The sequence below is a fragment of the Cibotium barometz genome, chromosome 34, assembly GCF_041138505.1.
Source record: "Cibotium barometz isolate CiBa-2024 chromosome 34, ASM4113850v1, whole genome shotgun sequence".
NCBI lineage: Eukaryota > Viridiplantae > Streptophyta > Polypodiopsida > Cyatheales > Cibotiaceae > Cibotium > Cibotium barometz.
In genome coordinates this window covers 22,202,157-22,217,853 of record NC_141079.1, presented here as the reverse complement: position 1 = coordinate 22,217,853, position 15,697 = coordinate 22,202,157, and the positions used below count along the sequence as shown (strand labels likewise).

The 15,697-nt window shown below is 40.4% G+C and overlaps 1 protein-coding gene across 12 annotated transcripts; it reads left to right on the top strand.

The window, feature by feature from the left end:
- The first annotated feature begins 4,930 nt into the window (after positions 1-4,930).
- LOC147618789 (uncharacterized protein At4g06598-like) lies at positions 4,931-10,735 on the top strand. Of its 12 annotated transcripts, none has more exons than XM_086773841.1 (10): positions 4,931-5,900; positions 6,718-7,333; positions 7,431-7,499; positions 7,637-7,681; positions 7,810-7,925; positions 8,051-8,134; positions 8,282-9,153; positions 9,241-9,331; positions 9,511-9,637; positions 9,858-10,735. In XM_086773841.1, the coding sequence occupies exons 7-10, from the start codon at positions 8,411-8,413 to the stop codon at positions 10,238-10,240; spliced, it is 1,344 nt and encodes a 447-aa protein (XP_086629967.1). In that variant the 5' UTR covers positions 4,931-5,900; positions 6,718-7,333; positions 7,431-7,499; positions 7,637-7,681; positions 7,810-7,925; positions 8,051-8,134; positions 8,282-8,410; the 3' UTR covers positions 10,241-10,735. The 12 variants fall into 12 exon arrangements, with proteins under 12 accessions (XP_086629967.1, XP_086629965.1, XP_086629963.1 ...); XM_086773839.1 differs by having other exon boundaries at positions 7,431-7,514; XM_086773837.1 differs by having other exon boundaries at positions 7,428-7,499.
- The last annotated feature ends 4,962 nt before the right edge of the window (positions 10,736-15,697 follow it).

Sequence of the window (15,697 nt, the reverse complement as noted above, 5' to 3'; positions counted from 1 at the left end):
TAAAGAAGGGTTTACCAAAACTTATCTACATACATTTGCATAGTCTCCTTCTCTAGATGTCTAATGGTATCCCACTATTGTCGACTTCTAACTTTATACCACGATGGTAAGAAATTTTTATTTATTGCCTTTTGGAACTCTTTCCAAGTATGAGGTTTGTGACATCATGTCTTAGTAGCGTTCCACCACAACATGGTAGATGATTGGTAGTGCACTTGATTTTATCTCTTTTAAAGAATTTATTCCCTAAAAAATAATCATCAAGCATACTTAACCATGAGCGTACCACCTCAGGATCCTTTTTGCCATCATAATTTTGAAATGCATATTATTTTTGACTAATCTTCTTCTCTTTTCTAGTCTCCTGGGCTCTAAGGGTTGCTTCCACATTTTCTCGAATACGGTCTCCTTCTGAATTTAAGGTTTCTTTACTATTGACTCCTCTATGCCTTGTTCTTGTGGGATAGCCTATCTTCTAACTCCCTTCTCAACTCCTTTTCAACCAAGATTTGATGTTGAAGTGCCTAATATTTATCTTGAATAGTTGGGGGGATTGAGGATTCACGATGAAGAGAGAAATACATATACACAAAGAATGTAAATTTTTAAATGCAAATAGTCGAAAAGAAATTGCTAAACAAAATGATAATACTTATTGCTTTACTTGTAATTTGTAAGAAGTCGTAAACTCGTTCAGTTGTGAAGCAAGAGAAATAATCTACAAGCGTTAAGAATCCGTCAAGTAGTATGAGAATTTTTGGGTTTCATGTCGCACTGAAGAAGGAGTTAAAATTGTTCTTCACTGAATGCTCAAGTATGATTGTAGAAATTCTAGAAGGCTAATGTTTAGATTTCATAAGCTTTGTAAGCTCTTTTTTTTTAAAGCTTCAAAACTTTTAAAGCTTTAAATCTTAGCAGGCTTTTAAGCTTTAAAAAAAAAACTTTATTACTTTTTAAAGCTTTAAGCTTTAAAGCTTAAAATAGCCATGCTGTAGCACTCTGCAGGTTGCACGGCCATTGATTGGAGAGGAAATAAGAATTTTGCTGTGATGATAATCCATTGGTTGTAGCCCATGAGCACTTGCTTTTTGCTTAGTTAAGCCAAAATTGGAGTAGTTCATTGAAGTGCATAAGCTTAAATCAAAAAGCTCAAACTTTTTTTTTTGTTTTGTTTTTTTCCTCTTCAAGGGAAGCACAGAACGTTGGTTTTGTTGGGAGAGAAGGATAATTTTGTAAGCCTCCATTATGCATTCCTTGCTCCAGCCACTAATCCAAAATCTGAGAGGGGGGTGATTCTCAAACTTTTCTCCACACATCCATAAAGATAGATCTAGTTTCCATGTTTAATTTGATAAAACCACTTTAGAGCTTGTAGCGTGGTTTTCTTCGAGAGGGTGGCACCTTCTCCTTGCCCTTGATTTAATCTTTAATCCAATGGTACATAAAATTTAGTAAAGCCTTCAGTCCTTTGCCTAAGGTCTTCACCTCTTTGCCTTCATAAACCTTTGGATAATAGTGAGCTTTTCCCCTTTCTCCAAGTACATGTACCCTTGCTCTAATACCTTTGTCAGGATGCCTTGTACACTTTGGAGAATAAATCAAATTGCCCATGAATTATAGTTGAACAAAAACATAGACTTCACACAAATTATCAAGACAAGCATAACATAAATAAACATAAATAAGTTGTAAGAAGAACATAAAAACATCATTATCAACACCAATTGGGTGAAATCTTCCCCATCATGCATATAGCTGCCTTCACACATGAGTATTTTAATATTGTATTGCAAAAATTAGCCTTGGAGCTAATAATAGATGATTCATACAAAATTGGGCTTTGTTTTTCCATTTCAACAAAAATAAAAAACACTAAGAGCTTGTTCACACACAAAGTGTAATAAACTAGAAATCCACTATTGCATGCACTAATATAATAGCAACACTACGTAGTACAAATGTAGATAAAGAATATGTACAATTATTTGGCTCAAGGCCAACCAAAATTAATAATGTTCACACGAAAAAATATTCGCACCAAAAAATCCATACAACACCTCAATCGGTGACCCTCATATAGTGCAACACCTCAGTCAATATTATGGCACGACTCATAACCCGGTTGGTAACCTTGTACGTGCGACACCTAAGTCGGTATCCTCGCATGTATCACCTAAATCCACAATAATAATCAAATCCTGTTAAGCATAAACACGATACATCAAAATACACTAGCATAGTATCGACACGTAAAATATCACCCACAATACATAGTCATTAGCATGGCCCGCTAAGCATATGCCAATAACACTAACACATTAGTATTTTTATTGGTGAAATCACTCACAATACCAATAAGTTAGCATGGCACAATGGATTCTAAGGAATTCCCAATTAGCCATAGAGTGCGTCTGCTAACATATACAAGATTATAGCATAGTTAACATGCTTGTTAAATAGGTTTATATGAACCAAGTGATAGTTTGTCCTCAAACAAATTACCATTGAATGGTTTACACAATATTATAGCATAGTTAACACGCTTGTTAATTTATATGAACCAAAATTCCCAAATGAAAGTGGTGCGAGCCTCTAGGAAGACAATTAAACCTTTTTTCTTATCGTATGATTCAAGAGAATTTGTAGACCCCTTTTGAAGTTTCTATAGATTGACAATTGTTGATTGGAACAATATGTTGTAAAATATCATTTCACTTTGAAGCATCAATCACAAAGGTAACAATAATGCACTTCCTTTATTTTTTCATAAAAGACAATGCCAGGATAAACCTATGATTTGAATCATGTTAGAAAGTAGGAGTAGTATCTAAGTATAATCTATCAAAAATGGCTAACAAGCTACCCTAGACCCATGTTGGAATTCGAGTTGGATAATGCAAAAGAAAGAGCACACCCATATCCTACATGCTATTTTAGAATTAGTTATCTTTGGTCATGGGATCCATTCATTTGAAAGTGGAGAGCATGTGTGTAAATGTTGGAAGTTGCAAGTGGAAAATCCCATAATGAAGGTGCCTCTGAACATGTGCCATCTTTAAAATATTTGGCGTACTTTTGTACTTCTGACATGTGTATGATGAGAGAGTTCTTAATGCATTATCTTGCATTTGAAAAAAAGGTCATTAATTGTCATGCAACTTCATCGTTAAGCTTTGTGGTAAAGATAAAAAGTGCATTGGGGTAGTGAGGGGATCTACAATGGTTTGAACAAAGCATGAGTCTATAAGATCAATTTTAGGCCCATTCATTTTTTAATGAAACTAGAGTATAGGAAAAGTATGCCATGTTTTTGTTTCCTTTATTTCAAAGGTGTGCTTTTAAGACCATTAAAGGTAAGTAAGGTTTTCACTACCTTGACCACATTCGACCAATGGAGTGACTTTTATTTGTACTCTTAACACCTTCAACAAGCTTTTGCATATCAATTTTAGTGCTAGAGTACATGGGTTGGAACCTATGGGACTGAATAAGTACATCGAGATTGAATGATGATGAGATACAAACATCTAGATTATTATTTTTTAATTTTTGTATGAGGTGAAGGGTAGTATGGAATGCATAAAGTGGGGATTAGATAGTCACTTGGGTTAGTAAGATCCACGTGGGCTTGATTTGTCCATCTACTATGTGGGTTTTGCACATAGGTGGAGACAATCAATCCAAGAATGTCTTCACTTAGATTTCTTAGGTGGTAAAATGAGACAAGTCCTAGCTAAGCCACCAGAGATCTTCTCACTTGCTTCATATGCCACAATTGTGCGAGGGCAAGGGTTTCACACACCTCTACCCTAGAACCATGACATGTAGTTGATAAGATAAGTCTTTTGGTGTCATAGCCAAGCCAATAGAGATGATTTTGTTTGGCCTTGCTCACCGCAACTGTGTTAGGATGAGGGTCATTATTATCTACACTCGCACTTGACAAAGACAAGTATTCCTTGGTGCTTGTTAGTTGTGACTTAGGCCCATTGTGTGGAAGTGGCCCAATCACAAGTTCTTGTGCAGAAGCTTGTTGTGCGTGTGAGTTGTGCATGCGACTGAGGCACAATCACAAGCTTAGGGTGGAAGCTTGTGATGTGGCTTGTTCTTATTTTTAGGACCTACTGTAGTGGTAGATTGCTAGCATTTGTACCTTGTATCGGGGAGTTCAAATCCTTGGCGAGGGTCGCCTTGCAGAGGCGAGATTTTTGCCTTACATTCAAAGGTCGAAGCTCATGTTGGTGGAGTCACAGTGTGTCTCCATTAAAATAAAATAAAATCATCTGACAGTGAAGTGGTAGTTGGGGCAAGGAAAATAGTCTTGTGCTATAGTGTTACTCTTCTGCACTACACGGGCACGACAGGAGTTCGAATTGACTCATCCCACCTCTCACACCATAAGGAGGTGTGGGATGGGATTAAAACAATGCAGCATAGCATTTGTACCTTGTATCGGGGAGTTCAAATCCTTGGCGAGGGTCGCCTTCTTGCAGAGGCGAGATTTTTGCCTTACATTCAAAGGTCGAAGCTCATGTTGGTGGAGTCACAGTGTGTATCCATTAAAATAAAATAAAATCCTCTGACAGTGAAGTGGTAGTTGGGGCAAGGAAAATAGTCTTGTGCTATAGCGTTACTCTTCTGCACTACACGGGCACGACAGGAGTTCGAATTGACTCATTCCACCTCTCACACCATAAGGAGGTGTGGGATGGGATTAAAACAATGCAGCAGTAAAACAAAAAACAAGGTGGCAGCTGACATGGAAGGACTTTAAAAGCTGACAAGGCAAGGAAAGCATAAAGCCAATGGGGGAATGCCACGTAGATGAGAGAGAAGAAAGATCAACAAGGGAGTTTTTAATGTACTAAAAGGACCCTTCCCGCCACAAACCTTTATTCGCTCTCATTTTTCCTCTCTCTCTAGAATTGAGCGCTCTCTCTCTCTCTCTCTCTCTCTCTAGAAGACCTCTCTCTACAGCTGTGCTGGAGTATATGCTTGTGTTCAACATCATCTTGTTCTGCGTTCTTTTATTTCTATCATTTCTCTCCTTCTCTCCTTCTGTGCTTCTTCTTCCATCTCTACCCCCTTTCCCTAACCCTAGCTTTCTCTGCAAACTTCTCCCTCACCTTGCACCCAATCCTTCGACTGCCTGCATGCGAGAGAGGAAAGAATTGCGCTCAATTCTCTTCTTCCATGGTTGTTTCTCTCTGAGTTGAAGACATAGAAGCAGCAGCAGGAAGAAGAGGAAGACGGAGCAGTAGCAGTGACGCCCTCGCACAAGGTTTGAGCAGAGACTCTGCGTCTTCTCCCCCCACCTCTCAAGAGGAAGGTAGTTTTTCACTGTAGCTCTTTGATTCGCCCTCGCCCTCACAGGACAACAGTCTGTCGAGATTTCTGCTAGAAACCCTTGCTTCTTCAATTCGCAAAAAATATATTCATTTGTTGCTTTCTCTCTGTCGATATCAAGGTGTTCTGGACCGTTCTCGTCTTTTTGGCCTGTTTGCTGGACCCTAAAGCTGGCTTTGGCCTGCATGATAAACCCTAAAGTGGAAATCTTCATTTTACATGCTAAACCCTAACAGCAAAACTCTTTCTCGTGCCTACTAAACCCCCAAAAAAACGAACTCTTTCTGCTGCCTGCTAAACACTTACAACAAAATGCTATCTTCTACCCGACAAACCCTTAAAAGATAGCCTGTGTCGACAACGGCTTTCGATATCAACTACACATGAAACCTAGTCTTTCTTCGATCTATTGTCAGTTTGCATGTCAAGAAACCATTTTTCCATTCGGATTGAGTTTCAGCTGTACCTTTTCTTCAAAGTTTTGGATCTAAGAAAGATCTCGGTGCGGCCCCACTAAGCTTGACACCTCAAGTCGAGCAGGGGGAGATGTACAGGTGTGTGTTCCCTCTTCAACAAAATTTTTCTGAAATTGATGTATTTCTGCATGGCAAACTTGTTTGATCCCTTCTATGGATGCCATTTTGCTATTCCTAGACTACCTCACTTGTAATTGCGTTCAGGTTCTGCTAAATAGCATGCCTGGATCTTTGTTTGTATGTGTTTGCGCTTAGGGTAGCTTCACAAATGTCCATGGACAGGTGAAGCGCTGTCCGGGAGAACCACTTCCAGGCAAATGCAGGTGTCTGTTTCCCTTTCCTTAGGGAGTGGACGGACACACATTATAAGTCACAATTTTCCTCCCCTTTTCAAGGAATCTTGTCGGGCCAGGATTTATAGCCATGTTTTTGAAAGGTCAGGCCACGAGATCAAACCCATGCTTGTGTGTGTCTGTCTTGTTCCACACACTTGTTCAAGGTTTTGTGTTGGTGATGACTGGACATGGTCGTGGGGCTGCGCTTCGTGTGCCCACAGATTGAACCTGATGGACCACACTTTTGAACAAATTAACATTTGCCATTACGAAAGGGTGGGTGCCCGGGCTGATGCTTGTGAATCCTCCCTTAGTTTTCTATTGAATAGTATGTCATGAATGTATCAAGAATCCTGTAAATAGTGTGCCTAAATAGTTTGCTCTCCTATGCTTATGATAGGGGCCCTACACATGAATGTGTTTCTGGATGTAGATCAAAGGGTGTCTTACACGTGATTATGTTAAATTTACTGTGCTGTATGTAGTGGCTCTTTCTCAATTGCATTAAAGTTACCAACAAAAGAAGTGCCAAGTCTTGATTTTGGTTTTTCTGCATGTAGATCACATGCTGGCCCGTGTTGGATTCACCTCTCCAGAGTTGGACTCAATGCCAGAGTTATTTGAAAGTCAATAAAGCAGTTAAGGGTTTCTCTTGACGCCCCCTTCACAGGCTTTGGATGTTCTAATGTGCTATGATATTGGAGTGCAACAATAGACCATGCTGCACCATTCCTCTGAAATCATGTGCTTCAGAATTACTTGATGAATGTATGATGAGATGTCCGATCTTTCAACTTTGTGAATGGCACATGGGGTTGGATTGTGGGCTGCATCTTGGAAATCTGTGATGCTGCTTCCCCTAACATGAAATAAGATTTCACAATCTAAGTTTTCCGCAAACTTACACAACCTCCAGGGGATTTGCTGTCTACTACCTGGTGTGAGGGCAACTGAGGGCATCAAATATCAATATTGATGCCAAAATTCCTCATGTGAGTTGCATTTAAAAGTCTAAGGCAGTGCCATCACAGGTCCAGACTATCTATTCACAGGCAGTGTTTTCAGAGACCCTGTTATCCTCTCACTGTATTGAATTGTGTGGAGTTTGGAACCATCTGAATGAGTTTGTCAAAGCCCAGTTGTTTTAGAAGATTATGGGGGAGAATAGCATCTCAGGTATGGAGTACCTAGCTTGGTTTCCCTACCTACAGTTTTACTCATGTTTTTCTCCAACTATTTGTGTGTGAGTCCTGACTTTTGTTTGATATAGAAGCTTTGGAAACGAGGGTGTGGCTGTTCTTGACAGCAGTCAGTGGCTTGTCACTGTCCTCTGCCATCTGAAGTAGGTTAAAAGCAGGTTGTAAACCTTTTTCTGATGTTTTTTTTTCCAAAGTAGGTTTTCCAGTCAAATAACGGGGCTGGCCCTTGGTTTTTTAACTCACTGAGATCAGTCCATGTTTGTTTGGATTATTCTTGCAGTAAATCTTCAAACCATTGTGCACTGTGTTGCAGCATTGTAACTATGTAAGGAAAGCTCCTTAAACCGAAACGCGTGTGGCATTCTATATTGTTGTATGAAGTTTTTCTAGGACAATGCTTTACATCATGGAGATATGCGTTGACATGATGTCCTCTGTTGTGTATTGTTGCAGATAACTGTGCCTTTTTGTTCTCGAGGGCCATGAGGATTGTGAAAAATGTGAATACTGGTTTCCACTTCGCAACGGTTAGAACTCTTTCTAGACAGGAGCCATTGATTTGTGACAAGGTAGGAAAGTTTCATGGTGTCAGTCATTTTGTAATGATTGACGTGTTTACTAAGTTGTAAGGCCTTTTTCAGTGCACTTCATTGAGAGATGAGACATGATTCACATCGATTTTTTTCTTTTGCAGGAAACTGCTAATTTAAGGTCTGCTGAAGTGTGAATATTATGTAACGTTACACAAGAAAATCTGTTTATCTGGGAGCCCTAGCATGTGAGCTTGCTGCAGCTTTATTACAGGATAAGGAAATTTTAATTAACTTAAGCTCAGTTGAGATTGACAAGCTTTGTATTCAATTTCGTCACAACAATTGATGGGTTATGTATTTAAACACAAATGATATGGGTTTGTCTCTTGTAGTTGCAGAAACATGGGCCGTTTAAGCATTGCCCAAGGGGTCTTGAGAACCGTTTGAAGTGTGAATACTATTTTCCTTTTGCCTTGATAGTAGATTACGAAACTTCTGCAGTGTAAATTCGGCTGTTTTTCATGGCAAAGCTTATGGAAGGGGATACTCAAGGCATTCACAGAGGATTCTTAGGCAATGCTCCTCGCCTCCCTCCCAGATTTCCCACTATCCCTAGTAGAGGATCATCATCTTCAGATTTGGGGACTGGTTTTTACAGCAACCAAAGTAATGCAAGCCTGAGCAGAAGCCAAAGACAGCACAAGCGAACACCTTCCTGCAGTATAGTGATGCAGGAACAACCACTCTGGCTGGATGAATTACTGGAGGACTCAGAGGGTTCAAGTAAAAAGGGTTCTCACAGGCGAAGTGCCAGCGACTCATTTACATATCTAGAAAATGCTGGAAGTCAGTGTATGTTTAGTAACATTGCAGAGGAGGATGGATTGGAGTGCAATAGTGCTTTACCAACAGAAAAGGTAGCTAATCAGGATGGTGTAGATGGTGATCAATTGACAGACCTTTTGGAAGAAATCCAGCAGTTGCAAGATCAGCAAAACCTCCCCATTAGTGCAAGGACTCAACCTGTAAGCTCTAATGCAAGTACGACAGGAGCCTTAACTACTTTGCCTGGTGATATCCTCACCTCAAACATCTTGAGTATGGTTAGAGCTTCTTTTGAAGGTTCACCAGGGCAGTTGGCTATTAGGCATGAAGCTGAGAGCTTGGAAGATGGGGATTTTTACTGGCACGACAGCTCGACTGGAGATTACACATCCTTGGCTGGTCTTGCTGAGGCTAATCTCGATCCCAAGCGAGCGAAGCGGTAACAGCAATTTATTTATTTAGCTGCATGAAGCATATTGCCATCACATGTTCTCCTTTGGTTGATTAGCTGTTTTTTTGTTTTCAGAGTTCTAGCCAACAGGCAGTCTGCTCAGCGCTCTCGAGTCCGTAAGCTTCAGTACATTGCTGAGCTTGAAAGGATTGTCAGTGTTTTACAGGTTTGCGCTGTTCTGCTGAATGTACTGAAGTAATTTGAACTTTTCTAATGAGCCTTGAAGTAAATGTAAAGAGTGAATAAAATAATGGAGCGAACTTGTTTTTAAAGGTTGTTCTTTAATCAGAACTCCAGGTATTAATATGCAAAGCTAACTGACATGTTTTGATGGTGTTGGTAAAGACACAGGTCTCCTCCTTGTCACCACAAGTGCTCTATTTCAAGCATCAGCGGGCTCTTCTAAACATGGACAACAGTAGCCTGAAGCAGCGAATCTCTCTCTTTGTGCGAGAGAAAAGTACCAAGGATTGTGAGTATCATTCAAAGTTTGCTGTTTGTACCTAGTTTGATGGTGTTGTGAAGTCCGTTTTTCCTAACAGTCCATTCTGAATTGAGCATGAGCATCACAGTGTGTGATATGCTATTAATTAATGACGTAAAGCATTTTTTGTAGCCTGTGACAACCATTTTTTTTCTTGAACCTTGACTTGTGTGTGTATTTAAGAGGCCTGAAGCTGCTGATTGTGCAGCTCAAAATGAAACTTTGATGAATGAGATTCAGAGACTGCAAAATCTGCGAGAGTTTCAAGTGCTACACGAACAAAAAAAGCAGAACCAGCAGCAGCTACAACAGCACCGTATACAGCGGCATTCGTCTTTGCCTTCAGATTTCGGTGTTCAAATGCATCAGTACGGTGAACTAAATTTTAGCTCTCAGCAGACAAAAGCTGATGCTTCTTCACCACCTGGTTCTCTTAGTGCGCTGATGAAAGATTTTGCTGGCTTGTCTGTGGGTGCTGGATCAAACAATGAAACATTAAAAAAAAATGGAAGTTCAAATGGATCAAGAGCAATTCTTAATCTTGATGTACAGCAGCAGGAGGTGGAAAATTATGTGAAGGGAACCTCATGACGGATGATCACTTGCAATATCTGATTTTCTGGTGCAGAACTTGTAAGATGTTATTTTATTCCAGTGGATCACTCGAAAAGGCATCTTGCTATGGACAAATAAGAAGGGTGGGATGTCATGAGTGTTTTAGGGTTGATCCCTTTCAGTAAATTCAAATGTCAGCTGAATGTCATGATGCTCGTGGGGCTGAAACTCCAAAGATCTAGATGGGTTTCTAGGTGTAGATGCAGTTGTTATAATGACTAAGGGTGGGGGTGGGGCCAAAACTCCCAAAGAATAGATGGGTTTCTAGGTGCAGATGCAGATGTATCCAAGTTTGAGTTCATGAAGACAATGATGGGTTCTCTAGTTGCAGGGGATTGTTTAGGAAGAGTTTGAAATTTGTCATATGTTAATTTTTGCTGCTCTCTTGTTTCTGTCATGCACAGGGGATTGTTTAGGAAGAGTTCGAAATTTCTCATATGTTAATTTTTGCTGATCTCTTGGTCATGTCAATTTTCGTTGTTATGTACGGTCCTGAAGGCTTATGTGCAGCAATTTTCAATCACTGCATAGATTACCAGTGTAAAGTTTAGCATGAAATGATATGGTTGGGCTAATTGATTATATTCACCTTTGCCACCAACTTAATTGTTTGCTATGGACATGGAAATTAAATGAGAGTCTTCCACATCAAGAGAATTTTTCTACCTTTTTGTTGTTCAAATGTTGGACTGAACGGGTAATTGTTCTCAGCACTCCCAACCTGTTGCCACATCGATTGAGGATGGTTATAAACTAGAAGGACCTCTTTCTTTGTGATGGGTGTACCTCCCTTTTTCCGCACCAAATTCTCTTTAGCAGGTTTTGATGCTGACTGGGCAACCAGTTTCCCTGGAAGATGTGTAAAGGTTCCCAGCCCGTTAAAGTGTTGACTGGCAGGTATCCTTTATTGGTTATCTTGCAGCATGGGGCTTGCTGTGGGTGGGGTGTGTTTGAAGGGGGCCACACAGTCTGGGCACCGTATCTGCTTTATCTGCTGCTTGGGCAAACGTGGATGACTGCACAGGCTGTATAACCAGCATGTGAGTTTCACAGGCATCGAAAGTCGGGGAGTTAGTTTTTTTTTTCTAGTGTTAAAGCAGAGGTGTATTGGCTAGGCACTGGCTGCATGGGATTAGTATTGGTGACAATGCAGAGAATTGTTAGTTAACATAGATGTGTGGTAGTGAAGCTTTCTGTTTTGTTGAGATAAAGGTACAGAAGTGTAGCTGTAGCCTGCAAACTCCAAGCTGCTTGTGGATGTGATCGTCGAGCACAAGCTACTGCTGGTGTAAGTTTTAACTTGTGAAGCAGTAATGTAGCATGGTGAGGGCTTAGTAGCCCTCTCCCAATTCGAAATGAAGTGTCTCTGTGTTTGTGGGACTCTCACTGCCCATTTGCTCCACAATCTCATCTTTGTGCGCATCAGTGGGTGCAAGGCAATTGGGGCGTCTAGAAGAAGCATACCCTGGTTTTACTCATGTACTTGGTTTTGGTCTGAATATTACTAACAAATAGTCTAAAGGGCTGTGTGTGTGTGTGTCTATATGGGCTTTTTGAATGAATTTTTGCCAAGTTGCCATAAAGCCAGCGACATTTTGATCCCATTCATCCTGAATCAACCTTGGCTAGCCAAGGTGTCTATGAAGTCCAAGCAAAAACTTGGTAGTAGCCACCATCTCACCGTTCATCCTAAATCAACCTTGGCTAGCCAAGGTGTCTACCATCAAGCAAAAACTTGGTAGTACCCACCAACTCACCATTCGCTTGCCTATCCTCGAGCAGAAGTGCATGCCAAACAACAAAAGCTTTATCCATAACTTGTTAAGCTGTTTTTGTTTCAAGCTCAAGGCTACCTTGAAGGGAAGCCTTGTCTAGGTCCCAAAAACCAAGCTGGCAGTGCCACAACTCCATATGAGAGCTAGAGTTTAGACACTTCTTGAGCGTAAACCATGGAAACTCCAACTAATGACTAATATGTTTCTTTTCACTGGATTTGCTTCCTTTCATTGGGTATCAAAGCTTGATCTTTGTATAGATCTAGGGTTTGTGTGAGCAAGGTCTATAGGAGAACGGTTGCTTCGGTGGAGGAGTTAACAGCAGAGGACTCTTTGATCTTAGAGCGTAGAAAGTTCGACGATCAACAATCGGTTTAGAGCTATGTGATCCAAGATTGCTGATGATCTTCACACCATAGGCAATTCTAGCTTTCCATTGCTTACAGAACGGCCTTCAAATCGCTAATGCAGATGATGATCTTAACATTTGCATGTGCTTCTAGCTTTTCATTGTTGAGATCAACTTTCAAATCGTTGATGTAGACGACGATCCTAGCATTGTAGGTGCTTCTAGCTTTCCAACGCTCAGATCGGCTTTCATTTCAATGCTTAGATCGTCTTCCATTCTCATCTCTCTCAGATCGTAGAAGCAGGTGCTATACTACTCCAACGATCGGTCGAAGGTTTTAGATTGCAGGCGATTTGATTCGGTTCTTTAATCGTAGATGATCCATCATCAGACGACCTGATCCGGCTCTCCGATCCAGCTAGACAATCTGATTCAACTCTTTGATCGCAGATAATCGATCATTAGATGATCTGATCTGACTCTCCAATCTTAGATGATCTAGCATTAGACGATCCGATTTGACTCTTCGATTGTAGGCGATCCAGTATTAAATGATCTGCGATTGGTGATGAGCAGGCTCTCGGATCGCACCGATCTCAGATTGCGGACGATCCAACTCTCAATGATTTGATGATCCAGCTCTTCGATGATATCCGACGATCCAGTTCTTCAATGATCCGATGATCCACCTTTCAATGATCTGCTGATCTAGTCTTCAATGATTTGACGATCTAGCCTTTCAACGATTTGACTAAGCAGTGTTCTGACGATTTGACCTATGGAAAGAGAGTGCATTTCTAGTGATGTCTCTTTTTCTATATTGAAATGAACTTGACAAGTGATTTGTAATGGCAACAAGCATGTATTATAAATGCTTACTCATGTAAGTGCTCTATCCATATTCTTATTCTTATACATCTCCATTTTGGCATACTGTTATTGCTAGGAGGATGTGTGAGGGCACCCTTGGCACATTGAAGAAGCCAAGGGTGGAGTGCCTTCGAACTCTCATGAGCTTTATGCCACCTGGAGTCGTGGTGCCCAAGCAGAGGGATCCTAGGTATTGGTAGTGAAGACATGGCTCCAACCTTTTCAAACTTGGTAAAGGGGTGGGAAGACTTGGTTGGGAGATCGGCAAGTAAAAGTGCTCCATTGTTAAACTTGGATGTCGTGGCTATAGAAGCCAAATGATCACAACAAGCAATTGAAGCCAAGTGATGCAATGAGGTAATGTGGCGGATTTATGGCATAATGTGATAGCATTGACTTGTGTTGCATTGGGACATTGAATGCCAAATTGTGATTCAAGTTTGGTCAAAATTCGGTTGTGAAAATTTGGATCAATCCTAATTGCTTTTGAGAAGGGGATTATACCATCTTATTCTACTCAACAAGGGCTACCTCTGAAGCTATCAAATGCTCCAATCGGACGTTTGAAATGTGGTCAACCACTTGTGATTGACTTTTTCTAAATTTACACTCAACTTTGGTCAATAGGGGGTTGACTTTTTCAAATCTATAATTACATATCTTCATTCTATTCATCAAGAGCTTATCGTTGATATGAAGATCATTGCATTCCGACATCATTTAGATAGTGAACTGTTTTGGAGGCTTTTAGGCAAAAACCCTAAAATAGATGTATGGGGTATTGAAAGTTTGATCTAGGTTCCTCTCATCAATATAGACGTGGCAAACTAACACTTGATTAATATCGATACAGATACACCCATTTTTGTGTTTCCGGCCAAATGACAAGGGGAAAGTCCAAAAAGTTAAAGGAGATTGACATGGTTGGTCAAGATAATGTAGTATCAATGACAAATGATGGGGATATTCTTGAGCAAGATAATGTGGCCAATATGGCTAACATAGGTGATGGTTCAATGCATGCTTATGGGGAGCTATTGGCAAATACCAATGCTAACGAGGTTGATGATGGTGCAAAAGTAAATGCCAATGCCAATGCCAATGCAAGTGCACATGTTGAACTGGTCATGAGTAATGATATGCAAATGATGATGTGCTCTAGGATGAATGACTTCAACAATCGACAAACTAGCTTAATTGAGAGTATTAACAAGAACCATGCACCCATGATGAAGACTTTCAAAGGGCAGTTATCTATTATTTGAGATGAATTGAAGATAAATGGAGCTCCTCACAAGCAACAAACATCCGTTGAAGAACTACCAATGCATAAGGATGCTAATGTGGTCAATCTTGGAAAAGGATCGAGTCCTTCTCGCAACAACTAGAAGACCTTATCCTTAGACTTATCCTTAGACATAAGCAACCAAGTGGTAATATGCATGTGCAAATGGGCAACAAGGACAATATGCTACTGACTTCATTGACCTTTGGAAGTTTTTCTTCATGTGTACTTCTATTGATGGCTCTCGAGATCATGATGGTCCATCCATCAAGCTTCGCATAGGCAATGCCAAGGAGATCAATGATGAATTCAATGGGGTCAAAGATACGATGGTCCTCACAAAATTCAAGGGAGAAGGATCCAACAAAAAAGAGTTTGATGGATTAATAAGTTGGACATGTATTTTGAGATGAATCCACATAGTGATCAAGGCTGTGAAGTCACTGCATATAGGAAGCAGTCAAGGATGAGATGCATGATGCCTTTACTTCCAAGCTACGCAAAGGCAAATTGATAAGTGAATGGGATGACTTGGAACAAGGGTTTGACAAAGTCAAGGATTACACCCAAAAATTCTTGAAGCTTATTCTTCATGTGAATGGATTTAGTGAAAGGTTCAAAATGGTCAAGTACATCAAAGGTCTCAAACCATATATTGGGGCAGATGTAAGAGCTCAAAGGCCTACTACACTTGAAGAAGCAATGATATTATCTGAGATATATGAGGATAAATATGTATATTGGGGGCCAGCAAAATGTGGAGGTAGGGCTGATTTTAATGCCTCAACATCTAGAAAGAGTGCAAAAGATGCTTCATCAACTCCCACCATTCCTAGATATCCAAATGTCCGTGGAAGTGGTGCAAAGCAAACTTACAGATTTGGTTCTAATCCTTCATCACTCAAAAGATTCAAGCGGGGATGGATGCCATCCAATGGAGCCAATAAGAGCAAATATGTGAAGGAAGACCGCACTATGAGTTGAGGAGCAAAGGTCTTTACTACAAATGTAGTGAGAAGTGGCATAAAGAGCACTTCAAGTCATGCAAGGCTAAGAATGTCACTATTAACATGGTTCTCTCGGAAGTGATTGAAGATGAACATGAGGAAGAGAATGAGGCTTTTCATGATTTCCATGAGTTTGACCTTCAAAGC